The following is a 15,620-nucleotide window of genomic DNA, read 5'->3' on the forward strand; positions in this document are numbered from 1 at the left end:
TATATATATATATATATATATATATATATATATATATATATCGAGCGATTCTGAACCTGGCGATACCACATTTAATTTTTTTATTGATTTTAATTTGGAAGGGGCAAAAGGGGAGTGATTTGAACTTTTATATTATTAAAAAAAAAAAAAACTTTTTTTCTGACTTGCTTTAAAATAGTTTCCTTAGGAGACTTAAGCTGCTAGCAGGGATCTCACTGAGGTCACCGCATTTCAACCCGGCTGGGAATGGAGCCTCACTGACCGGACGTAACCAACGGTCTCTGAGGCTGCGCTCGCAGCAGTTCAGTCACCAGTGGTTTTCAGCCTGCACAGTTGCATCTTGGCACCGTCGAGGTTGAAAACTGTTTATCCCCCAAACATGGATTACGGCGTGGGACAGAACGACAGACAGGTATGGTATATTGTTGTTATAGACGCTTCTCCATTACTAACCTCGGGGCTTGATGTCACTCCTGCACGTGTCGAATAATGGGCGCAGTAGTCTCATCAGCTGACACCAGTGATCGGAGGTAAGCTTTATAATTCCGATCACAGCTGAGCACTCTCGCTGTCTTTTGACAGCGTGGGAACCGCGGGTCTCAGAAGCGGTTTTGCCGCGCTGCCATGCACATGACAGCGCAGCAAACATTGGATATTCAGGCCCCCCATTCAAGCGAATGGGGTCTGGGTACTATTCTGGTACCTGAACTTTTTGTAACTGTTCGGCCGAACCCGTCAGACCCGAACATCCAGGTGTCTGCCCATCTCTATTCATGAATACTTTAGCCTTCAAGAAATATATAAAGTACAGTACAAGATGTAAAAGTATTTATTGGAGAATTAGTTGTAGAAAGTAATATAAACAAGAATATATAATAAAAAGATGTAATAAACATAAATTAGCATCACAATAACAGGTAGATAGGGGGTTTTAGTACCAGTTGTCAGTCACTTCAATTGCTGATGTAGATTATTAGTACTTGGGCCCCTGTGCGCCTGCCTAAGTGGCCCAAATGAAAGGTCTGCGCCTCATTAGAATGTATCTGTTATGCCATGGATCCTTTAAGGTAGACAATCAATGGTGCATTCAGGGGTTAAAATATTACAAAGGTCACAGTTCTACAGTGATTGAAGGATATGTCCATCTTCACCGTAACAAACGAATAACCTACAAGTTAGAATAATACATTTGGTAGAAAATTCTGAAAAATGGTTCATCTAGAAAACTGCAGGATCAGACTACATAGAGTTTGTTCGTAGTCTGTTACCATGGAGACATGATACAGAATGGAAGGAAGCCATGACTTAGCTGATCATATATTGTCCCTCCACGTTGTTCAAATAATCAACCATCCATATATTGGAAGGACCAAGTCCCTCAGAGCAGGGATTTCTCTGTAGGGAAACCAGGTGTCCTAAAAGAGGCATGAGACAACTCCTTTAATGTCTTGTACACCGGGCCCTCGTTTTGGTGAGCATTTGCATGTAGCTTTACTTTTTTTGGTGGGGGCGGATGGGGGCACAATAAAGGTTGGCACCTAAAGGGTGGCAGATCTGTTGTAAAAAATTACCATAGCAATAAAAGTATTCAATCAGTGTGAATCTGGTTTATAAAAGTCACATGCAGAAACGGCTGAAGACAGCGACAAGACAAAAAAAAATGCACCGAAAAATAAGTTATTCACCACTAGGGCGAAGATTTTGGAAAGCCCTCCTCATCCAAACATAGAAAAAAAACAAAACCTAAGTAAAATCTCTAGAAAAAAAAATCAGTTCTATTCAGTCTTCTTTTTTGTCGGATGAGCTAGAAGATTCCTCTGTGCCGCTGCTGCTTACGTCTTGGTTTCCCGCTATGAAGGGTTCTAGATTTTTGGATTCTTCCTCCTCCTGCTGCAGGACGTGCAAATAATATTTCTGGTGGTCGAGGTAGGTTGTAAACAGTTTGGCATATTCTGGATGATTTAGGAAAAAGTTTTTGAATTCCTCTACAAGAAATAGAAGATTAAAAAAAATAAAGATGAGCCACGAAGAATTGTAACGTGCATCCGTTCACACATAGAAGCAACATCATAATTATTTGTGATGAGCGATAAGATGTTATCTGAGCATGCTTGGGTGCTAACTGAGTGTCTTCGGCGTGTTCAAAAAATAAGTTAGAGTCCCTACAGGGATTGCCTAACAGACAGGGAATCCATGCAGTCCGCCGCTCTCCTTATCCTCATGTCTGGCTGCCAAGCTAAATTCATACGGCACTTCCAACTCTGCAGCATATCCCTGTTGTCTCTAGAAATTCTGCAGGAATTTAACCCTGCTGTGTCCTTAACAGTTTGGACTCCCCAGACAATCACCAGGTGCTATATTAGTCAGCTCCTCCCACCACTCCTTGCCTGATCTAAGGCTCTAGTTCAGTCTCTGTCTAGATTCCTGTAAGTTGCTCTCTTGTTTTGTCTTCCCCATTTTCTGACCTGGTTTGCCTACCCAGTTATTTTAACCTTGGCTATGTACATTGAACCTGTGCTATCTACCCTGATCCTGGATTGTCTCACCATGTCTTTGCCTGTACCTTGTACCTATTGCTCCTACCCTCCAGTCAACTGCTGCAGACTCTGGGACAGCCCTGGAGTGGTACCTGGTGTCTACCGGCAGCCCAGCTCATCCTCACCATCAGAGATCTAGTGAATACGCGAAAGTCACTTAGTTTCACCCTTCTAAGGTAAGCCCGGCAAGTGACACTGTGGGTCCACACCCACCATCGTTACACCTGGTAAGTGGAGTGGCTTCAGCAAAGTCTGGAACCTCCCATGAAGAGCTGGCAGGTTCACTTGTAGTTATACGGAGTCTTTTCTCACAACATTATATATCAATCTGCTCTTTCCCCTGCTCTATAACATGTTGCCTGCAGATTGGACCGCATTTCCAATGTGACAGGTTCTATTTAAGCGGAAGGATGAAATTTTAGCGCGTTCATTGCTGCCCTTAAGCTGGAGCAGTGTCACCTGCTGCCTGACTGATGGCTTGAAAAGACCTGGCCACTCTCTAATTTTTGCAAATACTTGTATAAACTAACAATTTCGAGGCAACCTTTTTTCCTAGCTCTGTATCGTGTTTTTCTGCTTAATCATGTATGAATAAATTGACAAGTGGGTGTCAACAGTCCCCTTTACAAAGAGTTGGGTGCCTGCCTTTGCAGTCTGATACTGGCAGCACTGATTGGACAGTGTGAGACTGTGCAGGGACACGCCCTGAACTGGTAACTCCCACTTGTAAATATAATCATAAACTTCTATGAGAAATAACACAGAAAGGAACATCACATCAACTCATAACAGAATTCTGCTAGGATCCCGGATCCTCACTGTAATGGAACAAAACACCAATGTGAACAGAGTGTAATGTTTATGATATGTAGTTATTTCATTTTTATTTATTCATAGCATTTTTTTAATGCAAAAGATCTTTACGAATAAAAAATAAAAGGCTTGAACATTTCTTGAAATACTTTCCTAGGGCAGCTATATTGAAAGCATACGCATTTTTTGCGTATTGTTTGTATAGACGGTGTAATAGTGGTGGGCGTTTTCTGAGCTTGTTCACATGTTGCGTTTTTGCCGTGTTTTATCCAATGGGAAAAAACACAGCGTGTTACGGTAAAAGCAATGTGAATGAGATTTCTGAAATTTCATACACACACTGCTAATTTTTTCCTTGCAGATTTGAACCTTCAAAGCATTTTTAGCAAATCTGCATCTTCCATATACGCAGAGTTTTTCCCTGCCAACACTCTGGTTTTGCAGCAGAAAAATCTGCTGTAAATACTAATCATGTGCACATACCCTATGGCTTCTACATCAAAGTAAGACCACTGGGGAGACTGAAGATTTGATGAACCTTATCTGTGTGTATAGACCTCGAGGAGAACATCAAAGCTGCAATTAGATTTACATCCTCTGCTAACTCTGTCAAAGTCTATATAGCAAAGCTAACAAGTAAGTTACAGAAAGCAGTGTCAGCGACCAGTATGAAAACTGGAATAGGAAACTGACAAAAATATGTAGAAAAAAATATAGCAGATGACATGGCTCCCAAAATCATCATTGATTGTGGATAATTCACACTAGACCTTGGAAATCAAGGTCCCAGAGTCTGGAGGAAGAGTGGAGAGGCCACAATCCAAGCTGCTTGAGGTCTAGTGTGAAGTTCCACAATCAGTGATGGTTTGGGGAGCCATATCATCTGCTGGTGTAGGTCCACTGTGTTTAATCAAGACCATAGTCAGCGCAGCCGTCTACCAGGACATTTTATAGCACTTCATGCTTCCCTCTGCCTACAAGCTTTTTGGAGATGGAAATTTCATTCTCCAGCAGGACTTGGCCCCTGTACACACTGCCAAAAGTACCAATACCTGGTATAAAAACAACAGTATCACTGGGCTTGATTGGCAGCAAACTCGCCTGACCTTAACCCCATATTGAATCTATGGAGTATTGTCAAGAGGAAGATGAGAGACACCAGACCCAACAATGCAGACGAGCTGAACGCTGCTATCAAAGTATCCTGGGCTTCCATAACCCCTCAGGAGTGCCACAGGCTGATCGCCTCCATGCCACACGCTGCATTGATGCAGTAATTGATGCAAAAGGAGCCCTGACAGGGTATTGAGTGCATTTACTTAACATACATTTCAGTAGGCCAACATTTCGGATGTTAAAATCATTTTTCAAGCTGGTGTCATAAATTATTCTAATTTACTGAGCTAATGACTTTTGGGTTTTCATTGGCTGGAAGCCATAATCATCAACATTAACAGAAATAAACACTTGAAACAGATCACGGTGTGTGTAATGACTCTATATAATATAGGAGTTTCACTTTTTGTATTGAATAACTGAAATAAATTAACTTTTTGATGATATTCTAATTTTGTGAGATGCACATGTATGTTCCCCAATACACTACTTTACAACAAATATAAGGTATGCATTTTCAGGCCTTTTTACCGTAGGAGAGCTTTCCCGATTCATCAGCATCCATGTCCTGGAAAAGTTTGGTGACATCAAGGTCTGGGACACCCAGTGAAGATCTTAACAGTGAACTAAATTCTCTCTCTGTGATGCTGCCATCGCCATCGACATCAAATAGCTGGGGTAAAAAAAAAAAAGTTATACAGTTATGTTTTCTAATGTACGCAATGCAAGCCGCAAAACAAAAAATTTTTTTTTTTTTTACAAAATTATCCACCTTCTCCATTCTGACAATCTGTGAAAATCGTACTGCATTCAGATTTCATTTTTTGATTAACCCATTGACTTGCATCGCCGATTTTGATCCGACCCTCAGTTCAAAAATTTGAGATGTCTCCGCGATTCTCCGTGAAAAATCACGGACGACAACGGTCCCATAGACTTTCACAGGTAGGAGTGCGATTACCAATAGCACTCATATGCAAAAAATCAGACGGTAAATATAAAATCACTACATGGAAAGACCGGAGAACATTTGCGTAAAAATTTTGCAATTTTTCAAAAAGTCACCAACAATGAAGCAGACGAAAACATCTGGAAACCACAATCCCTGCTCACAATGGCAAACATAAAAAAAAAAAAAAAAATGTCAACACATAAAATAGACTTTTAAAAAAAATGTTTCAAATGTAAAAAAAATGGCGCAAATGAAAAACAGGCTAAAACTAAACTAGGCAAAAAAAAATGGAGAAATGCAATAATGAATTGGACCCTTCATAGGTCTTACCTTATGCCATAAGGGTCCGAAATGGGAATACCCCTGTACTGTAGTGTTGTATAAAGACAGTGTTGGCTTTATGTAATTTTTTTGACACATTTGTATTTTGGTGACTAGAAAATATTTTTTTCTTACATGTTGCTACAGGAGGCGTTATTTATGCAGCAATAACAACATTTGGGGTATATATTCCTAATTGTTTACACCTATTTAGTGTTTTTATTTTTTTAATTTTTACTTTATATTATAAAACTGTTAAAAACAAAAATGTATGTAATGTAAGCCAAAGAAACTTTACATTAAAAAAAATCAGCGTTACATTTTCATTCTATTTTTACTATTATTTTGTTTTCCATTTTGCTTTTTTAATTGAACTTAGAAATGTATTAGTGTACAGAGCCGCAGTCACTATTGACCACAGCACTCAAAGATGTAACTGTCTGGAATCTGAGGTTATATCAATCCCACCTGATTCAGGAGGACATCAGATACCTACGCGTGGCGCAAAGTCCACTTGTTGCAATAATTAGGTCAGGTAGAATAAATCGCCTTAATAGCCACTGAAAAAAAGGGAGTCATTAAGGGGTTAATGGTAGTTTTAAGAAATTTTGACCATATGTTCACTCCCTGATCCTGACGGTAACGTATAGACATGTTCAAGTGCAGGAGGAGTACAAGGAAGAGTGAAGTGGCACCTAGTGGAACCACCAAAAATAGCACTATTGACTTGATAAACATTGTTAGATGTTATCCGCTAATGTTCGGGTGCTAGCCGAGTGACTTTGGCGTGCTCGAAAAATATGTTTGATTCCTAGCGGCTGTTCGAAAGCCACAACATGTCCAGGTTAATTGCCACTTTTTATTCCATCAAACATTTTTGCACAACACCATTAATAATTTGCGACAAATTTTTCAATTTTAATTTTTCAACCCTTACCAAAAAGGACTGAAGAAAAAAAAATTCTAGGTAGGCAACTACAGGTACAGATTGCAAAATGTGGCAGTGGGCCACAGTATAGGTTGGCGTATATGATTGCTAAAGTAGAGTAGTAAAACTGGTGTACCAAATCAGACATGCATAGTTAAATGCAAGCCTAAAAAAAAAAAAAAAGGTATATATATTTTCAATTTTTTCAACAAAATTACACCACCTTCCCAAAAAGAGTGCACGCAAGTACAAATGCTTAAAGTATCAGTATTGTCAGGTGCGGCGGATGCATGGATTTCCCCATAATTTCTTGTAGCTGTCATATCTCATGTCATAGCGCAGTTAATCAGAAGGGACCATCATAGCCTGTATGAAAGTCGAGGTAGGGAATGCAGCAGCCATTTTAGGTTGATTCAGGAAAGTGAGAGGACGTCAGAGCTCACAGATTAGCAGTATATATCAGAGTAAAAAGCCATAAAATATTGCACAAATACTTTAGACTTATGCGTTGTACAACTACAGGACTGAAGAAGGTGAGAGTTGTGGTCTGAATAATACAGAGCTAAATAGAAAGATAGGAGAGGTGCCGGCAGCTGGCTGGGGATGAGGACTTGTTGGAAGCAGGTTCCTGGCAGCTTCGTCCCACCCACCTCCTCTAGACTAACAGGTCTCTCCTTATATGCACACATGGGGATAGACACATCAAACTAGGAGAGCAGGGCGGAGAGAAGCCATCAGGGGCCAGCCTCGGGCTAGTCCCCCAAGACGCATAGTCCCCGATCAGCTTTTCAAAGTATGTTTTCTCTGAAAGGCCAATGTTTCAGAGTAAAACATACCCGCTTGCAATGATAGAGCTGGTATCTGATTCATGCTGCCCATGGCTCAGGAAGCATGAATCTCCTACCAGGTTTCCTTAAAGTGCCATGAAAAATCAGGACTTTTTTATGCCATTATCAAAGAAAAAGTTATTGTTTCCTAAGAGAAGACTATAGGGAAGAAACTATTGTTGTCCACCAAAGATCAGTGAAAACCGAGGAGCAAATAGAGGACCTCAATAATTTATAGCTAGAGAAAAAGATTGAGTACATCCCTTTGGAGGATTCCCATGGTTGGTGGGCTGCAGCAGTAACCCACATGGTGGCAGTGACTAAGTCCCAGTGGGGGCAAAGTGTTGAGAGCCAAAGCCTGAGGTACCATGTCATCCCTGGAGAGCCACGCCTTTTTTGGAGTCTATGCAAAAACAATATGTGGATTTTGGCCCCCAACTTCTGTGGGGTGGTCGGTGTTTCCCTTCTTGTACAAAGGGGGCACACAACCTGGCCTGAAAACACTGATAGCCAAATCAAAGATATGAGTAGAGCCATACGGTGAGGGGCCAAAAGAGGGCATCCACCAACGGAGTGACACTGCAGTGTATGGTGACTGTATGTTATCACTATGATGCACGGCCTGTTAATATGCAGCTTGTGATGCTTATGAGCATATTTTATTGGATGAGAGACATCAAGCGATACGCTCCAAAATATTAGCATAATTTGCATAAAAACTGCCCATTATGACCTGCATCATATCTATTATGCTTCTCAGACACTTTCTGCGACAAAGCGGCATTGCCTCGCTGAAAAGGAGTGTGGCTTATCGTCAGTGGCGCAACTTGAAGCTCAAGGGCCCCAATGCAAAAGCTCCAACGGGGCCCCCAATTACTGCAAATCTGTAATAATATTGGTCTTTTCATGTAGGCCAAAGGAACTTTTGGGCTCCAGGGAGCAACCCCTGCACCTATTGTAGATACACCCCTGTTTACCGGCAAGAGGCATCTAACGGCCACCGATTACCACACTAGTTATTGGTCCCTTGTGGTGTTTTTCCTATTTGTCTAAAGTGAAAGATATTTCTGTGCCACATTCAAATGTTTCATCCTCGTTTTTGTCCTAAAAACCTACCACCTGCCCCCGCCATACCTGGATATTTTAGCTTTTTGCATTATGGAGCTTAGGGCTGTAGATACGTTCTCACTCTGGAGATATCAGACAAAAAGGAAAAGAGCGTTACCTGGAAAGAAAAATAACCTATATTCATTATCCATCACACATTACAACAGAGGTGATGTTTACGGAGGGATTCAACTGCCTCCCGCCCTGAAGGCCTAAAGCCATGTCGCCATGTTGCCCGGACAACAGATGGAAGGTCCAGGTATTAGCACATTAGAAACAAAGGTCATCGAAACCTTCGGGTTATCATTAGGGATATTATATGGAAAACGCAGCTCGATTCTTCACTAATGAAAAGCTACATTGCTCTTAATTAAAAAAAAAAATAAAGTCCAACGGATTAAAGCAAAGATATTGGCGGACGAGACTATACATGGACTGTAGGGTAAAAATAAACCATAGCTACAAGACACGCACTATGCTGAACTTATCCTGTCTTAGGAATTGGTTAGGACAGAACACATGGAATCAGGCTACCTTATTTTTAGGGTTCCATCTTTCATGATAGATATATGCCTGCACCAGCCATGAAAAATCTATTTTTTTTACCACCTTGGCAGGAACTCGGCCATGAAAGAAAGATTCCCCATACCACTGTTCTTTATGGACATTTCGGTGTAAGGCGCAAAAACACTTAACCAAAGTGAAGGGTACCATAGAAACACCGCCTTTCCTGAGTCTTCTCCTGAGTTAACGCCGGGTTCACATGACTGTATCTCACGATCCACTTGTAGACAACAATGCCTAGACTGACCACGGGTCTCCCCCCCGGAACCTGAACTTACAGCCCTCAAAAGACACATATAAGGTTGTAAGCTCAGGGTAGGAAGACCTGTAATCGTGCCCAGGGTGGTCATGTGTCTGATACCTTGGCACGCTACAAAGAAATGAGTGTTGGGGGTGTGCAATAAACCAATAAAACAATAAACCAGCTCCTTTCCTAAACCAGGCAACAGGTACAGCAAAGCAATGGGGAGAAGTTGGAATTGCCTGCATTCTCCTTGGGGTAGGGTCATATGGGTACTGATGTGTCAATACGACCCTGATACCCCGAGTTCTTGCCTTTACCAGTCCCAGTGGCCGCTCGCAGAGACATTGCTCCCTGTTTCAGTACCCACAGCCAGGCGTTACCTTGTCCCAGGGTCCCCTTCTGGCACTTCGAAACGCGTTAACTAAAAACCAGAAGTTTAATAATTTTCTGTGAACTGACATCTTCAATAAATCAGCAGCGTGTAAGGTATCCACAAATTCTCCAGATCCTGATACTTATCAGTTTTTAGAACCCGTGGATCCGCAGCAGCTGAACATCGACTTAAAGCATAATACCATGGATCGGGTTAGCACAATCTGACAAAAATACCCTTTAGTGTTTGTCGGATAAGGCCCTATTTGCGCTACTTTCTCCCTAGTGTTTTATCAATCCCTTAAAAGGAGGTTTTGAAAAATTTGAAAAATTTTAGGAAATCTGTCCACTATGACCATCAGGAAACCCAAAAATGGGGGTCCAGAACCACTAAATTTCTGAAGGCACTCTGACCTCTGACCTCTGCTCCATTCATTGACTATGGGTTTGGCAGAGAAAGCCAAGTACAGTGTTCAGCCAATTCTTCAGAGCCACTTCTACTGGGTGACAAAGCCCTGTTCTCAGAATTGCTTGGGGGTCCCAACGATCAGAACCCTTGCAATCAGCTAGTTATTCCTATCTAGTGGATACAATTTTGGGAAAACCCCTGTAAGGTGTTCAAGAGCCTTTCCATATGTTACACTATATATGGAATATCATAGAAAGAGGTTCTCAACTTAGGACACCTTATCAACCCTCCAAAGCATAGAGCCATGAAATGGTACAGAGGGAATTGTATGGCTGGCTGCAACTTCCCTGATAAATAGTAACGGATCACTGGGGGTTTCAGATGCCGTATCGCTACGCCATTTTTATGGTGAGACGAGCCTTTTAAAATATATTTCAAAGCTTTAGTTCTATTCTATTTCTTTTCTTCTCTAAGGCCTGTTTCACACTTCCGTTTTTGTGTCCGCCAAACGGATCAGTTTCCGTTTTTTTGACGGAAACGGATGCAAACGGATCCGTTTTAAAAACCCGGATCCGTTTTTTTGACGGATCCGCGGTAACCGCTATGGGACAAAAACGGATCCTGCAAAAAAATGGCGGATCCGTTTTTTAACGGAAACCAACGGATTTTGACGGATTTGAAAAAACGGAAGTGTGAAACAGGCCTTAGCCTATACTTTATTATCTACTTATTTTATGATCCAACATCTACTGTCTGAGGAGGTCGAGATGCACCGTACACATTAGGTCTTCGGCCGATCCTGCCTAATGTCCACACTTGCGTTAAGGGGTTAAACTTGGACAACGCAAAACATAGAACTAAAAGAACAAATTCACAATTACCAAGTAAATGGTTAAACACAGAGTGCAACCGAAATGGAAAATGTTTTGTGGGATATTAAAAAAAAAAAATAAGCCGGATTACTTACCGGTAATGCTCTTTTAATGAGTCCACGACAGCACCCACTGGAGGTTTCGGATCCGTCCCTTTGGAACAGGAAACCCTACAGAAAGATAAAAGGGGGCGGTCCGCCTTTCCTCCTCAGTTGTATTTCAGAGTACCAGGAGGACCGCCAAGAGCTAGGCAAAGTTCTTGCATTTTAAATTTAATTTATTTACTTTGAGAGATACACTTTAATATATGGTGTATTTATTACTATTGTTATCTTCATAGCGAGGGAAGTGAGCGGGTGCTGTCGTGGACTCATTAAAAGAGCATTACCGGTAAGTAATCCGGCTTTTTACCCTTCGCCACGACAGCACCCACTGGAGATTCCAGAGACCATCACCTGGGTGGGACCACAGTGCCAAGGACAGTCCTGCCAAAGCTTAGGTCAGAAGTTGGTGAAAGGTCAAGTCTATAGTGATTATAGAAAGTAGAAGGGGTTGACCAAATTGCCGCCTTACATATGGCTTCGATTGGAACGTCTCCCCTCTAGGCCCAGGAGGACGTCATTGCTCTGGTAGAATGCGCTCTGATATTCTCCGGAGGATCTTCACTTCTCGCGGAGTAGGCTAATCGGATGGCATCCCTGATTCCCTGATCCACCAGGATAAGGTGCTCTTCGTGACTCCATACCACCTTTTTACAGCCCTGAAAAGATATGAACAGAGCCCTACACTGCCTCCAGCTCCTGGATCTCGCAATGTATTTTAAGACAGTTCTTCTAACGTCCAAGGTGTGAAATCTCTGTTCTTCAGGAGTGGAGGGGTCTCTGAAGAAGGTCGGGAGGAGTATTTCTTGGGATCTATGGAATTTTGTTGATACCTTAGGAAGGTATGAGGGGTCTGGTTTCAATATCAACCTATCCTGGTATATCTGGAGAAAGGGTGGGTCTATGGATAGAGCTTGGATGTCGCTAACTCTCCTAGCAGACGTTAGTGCTACTAAGAAGGCCGTCTTGAGTGACAAGTATTTTAGAGATATCGTGTCTATTGGTTCAAAGGGGGCTTCCATTAGGGCATCTAAGACCAAGTTTAAGTCCCACGGAGGGATTGTAGTATGTGAATAGGAGCCATTCATTCACAAGCTGTAATAAATCGCAACACCCACTTATTCCCCGCTATATTATGGCAATAAAGTGCCCCCAATGCGGACACTTGGACTTTCAATGTATTTACTGTCAGACCTAGATCTTTCCCTTTTTGTAGAAATTCCAAGATAGGAACTATCGGGATTTCTGTGGTTTGAGGGGTTGTATGGAACTGCAGAAAATTTTTCCATATTTCGGATAAATCTGAGTAGTGGACTGCTTCCTGCTCTGTAGGAACGTAGCAATTAGTGTTTGGGAAAACCGTCTTGATTCTAGTAGCTGCCTTTCAAATTCCACGCCGTCAAGTGTAAGCTGTCCACTTGGGGGTGGAAAAAAAGGCCTTGGGAGAGTAGGTTGGGAATCGAAGGTAGAACCCAAGGATCTGACACCGACATGGTTCGTAGCCATGAGAACCACGGTCTCTTGGGCTAGAATGGTGCTATCAAAATTACCCTCGCCCTGTCTTCTCTGATCTTCCGGATGACCTGTGGTAGAAGGATTATCGGAGGGAAGGCATATGCTAGGTTGTATTTCCATGAGGTCTGGAGGGCGTCCAGTTTGTCTGGATGATCTGACGGGGACAGGGAGGCAAATGTTTTTACTTGTCTGTTCTCTTTTGTAGCAAAGAGTTCCACTTGAGGTTGCCCTCATAGAGCTACTATGTCCTTGAAAATTCGGTGATTGAGGCACCACTCCCCTTGCCCAAGTGTGTGTCGGCTTAAGAAGTCCGCTTCTCTGTTGTTCTTTCCCGTGATATGAAGGGCAGAAAGGGACAACAAATAATTTTCAGCTAAACTTAAGATTCTTGCTGCAGAAGACATCAGAGTCTCTGATCGAGTACCGCCCTGTCTGTTTAAATACGCCACTGTGTTGGTGTTGTCCGATAAGATCCTGACATGCTTCTGCTGGAGCTGTGGAAGAAAATGATGTAAAGCATAATGTCCTGCCGTCAACTCCTTTAAGTTAGATGAGTACTGCAGTTCCTCCCTACTCCACCTTCCTTGACAGAAGCTATTCCCCATATGGGCTCCCCAGCCGTGGGGGCTAGAGTCGGTGGTTAAGATATGGGATGGTAATAATACCCATGGAACTCCCGTGGACAAATGATTACTATCTAGCCACGATTCTAGAGAAGTCAAGACTTCCTGGGATAGGGTTATCTTGTTCTCGAGGTGACCGCCGTGTCGTCTGTCCTCTTAGAGGATCTGATATTGCAGTGTGCGGATGTGATAATGGGCCCACTGAACTACCGGGGCACAAGAAGTGAGCGACCCCAATAGCAACATTGCCTCTCTCAGAGACATGCGTGGTCTGTCCATTGCTGCCTCAACCTTATTTTTTTATAAGCGTAATTTTTACCTGAGGGAGTAGACATTTCTGGGTCGTAGAGTCTAACTGGAACCCTAAAAACATCTGGAGGGAGAGTGGAACAAGTCTGGACTTCTGAAAGTTGATGATCCAGCCTAGATCCCGCAAAGATGAGACCGTATCAGCCACACGTCTAGTACACTGGGTGATTGAGTTCCCGATAACTAAGAAGTCATCAAGGTAAGGCACGATTAAAGTGTCTTTTTGACGAAGATAGGCCATCACCTCCAACATCACTTTGGTGAAGATTCGTGGTGCTGTAGTGAGACCGAAGGGCATGGCTGTATACTGAAAGTGATGGATCTTGCCTTCGAATGCTACTGCGTACCCTTAGGTGCCTTTGGTATCCATCATGAATAGGGAGATGATAGTAAGCGTCTTTCAAGTCAATTCCTGCCATTACACAGTTAGGGAAGAGAAGTTTAATGGTGGATCTAATTGATTCCATTTTAAATTTATAATTTTTACTAAACGTATTAAGCTTTTTCAAATTTATGATTGTTCTAAACGTACCGTCTGGTTTGGCAACTAAAAATAGAGTAGAATACCGTCTATGCGAGAAGCTGTCATTGCCGTGCTGTTGAAAAAGGATAAAGACCCAACTCTGCCTGCGTCGTATAGGCCCATCTCCCTGTTGACGCTAGACATTAAACTTTTAGCAAAGGTCCTGGCCATTCGACTCTCAAAGGTAGTATCTGTGTTAATACACCCTGACCAGACGGGGTTTATGCCCAACAAATCGACGGCTATGAATATTAGGAGATTATATCTGAATATGCAGGTGAGGCCTGATAATGCCGGGAAGAGGGTGGTTCTGTCCCTAGACGCCGCTAAGGCATTTGATAGTGTGGAGTGGGACTATTTATGGGCGACGCTTCACTGTTTGGGCTTTGGCCCGGGCTTTATTGGCTGGATCAAGCTCTTGTACTCGGAGCCGAGTGCTCGGCTGAGGGCTAATGGTCAGTTGTCTGACCCTTTTTCACTTCATAGAGGAACAAGGCAGGGATGCCCTTTATCCCCGCTGCTGTTTGCTCTCGCGGTGGAGCCGTTGGCCTCGAGGATAAGATCGGATGATGGCATAGAGGGATTCCGGTATGGGGAGCATGAGGAGAAGGTAGCATTATATGCGGACGACCTGTTATTATTTTTAGCGGACGCGGACAGATCATTACAAAACACGATGACACTTCTTGGGGCGTTTGGGGAGGTCTCGGGTCTGGTTATTAACTGGGAGAAGTCTGCGCTCCTCCCACTGGACTCAAGCTCCTGCGATGTGGTAGGTGTGCCGGTTGCAACGTCCCTTCAATATTTGGGCATAAAAATATCCAATAAGCTGACAGATTATGAGAGTCTAAATGTTGTCCCGTTGTTGGACAGGATCAAACAGAAGGTTAAGGCCTGGGCAAAGTTACACCTCTCTGTAGTGGGAAGAGTGAATCTGTTGAAGATGGTAGTTATGCCGCAACTCTTATATGTCCTTCATAATTCCCCTGTCTGGCTTCCTCAGAACAGGTTTCATAAAATTAATATGATTTTTAGAGAGCTCGTTTGGCTGAAACAAGGCGCGAGAATTAAACTTGAACACTTGCAAAAACCTAAGGATGAGGGGGGACTTGCGTTGCCCAACCCATGGCTTTATTTTTTGTCTTCCCAGTGCCAGCATGTAGCAGGAGGGATGGAGGGCGAGTTGGCGGATTTGGTGGGAGGTCAGAAGATCCTTCAATTTTTAGTGGGACGGGGATCACTGGTGTCGAGTCTGGAGTCGGGTAGATTTCGATCTCTTGCATCCAGGTTTCCTACGGTGCTTCTAATGGTGAGAGTATGGGATAAGCTGAGGCAGCTGAGAGGAATACGCGGTCTTACAAAGTACTCCCCCATATGGGACAATCAGCATTTGCCATGTATGAAAACGCTCAGAGGCTTTGCTCACTGGAGGCGGACTGGCATATGGTGGGTGTCGCAGCTGGTGGAGGGAGGGGTTTTTAAAACTT

The 15,620-nt window shown here is 42.9% G+C and overlaps 1 protein-coding gene across 1 annotated transcript in view; it reads right to left on the reverse strand.

The window, feature by feature from the left end:
• Positions 1-813: 813 nt before the first annotated feature.
• Positions 814-15,620, reverse strand: part of LPCAT2 (lysophosphatidylcholine acyltransferase 2) — a 58,085-nt gene continuing 43,278 nt past the window's right edge. The window contains exons 14-15 of the mRNA XM_073581692.1: positions 4,998-5,139; positions 814-1,985 (exon numbers count right to left, since the gene is read on the reverse strand). Of these exons, the coding sequence (XP_073437793.1) occupies positions 1,780-1,985; positions 4,998-5,139 (348 nt within the window). The 3' untranslated portion in view covers positions 814-1,779. The remainder of the gene's footprint in view (positions 1,986-4,997; positions 5,140-15,620) is intronic.

This window comes from Dendrobates tinctorius, unplaced genomic scaffold, assembly GCF_039654945.1.
Source record: "Dendrobates tinctorius isolate UK_male_01 unplaced genomic scaffold, ASM3965494v1 ptg000009l, whole genome shotgun sequence".
Lineage (NCBI taxonomy): Eukaryota > Metazoa > Chordata > Amphibia > Anura > Dendrobatidae > Dendrobates > Dendrobates tinctorius.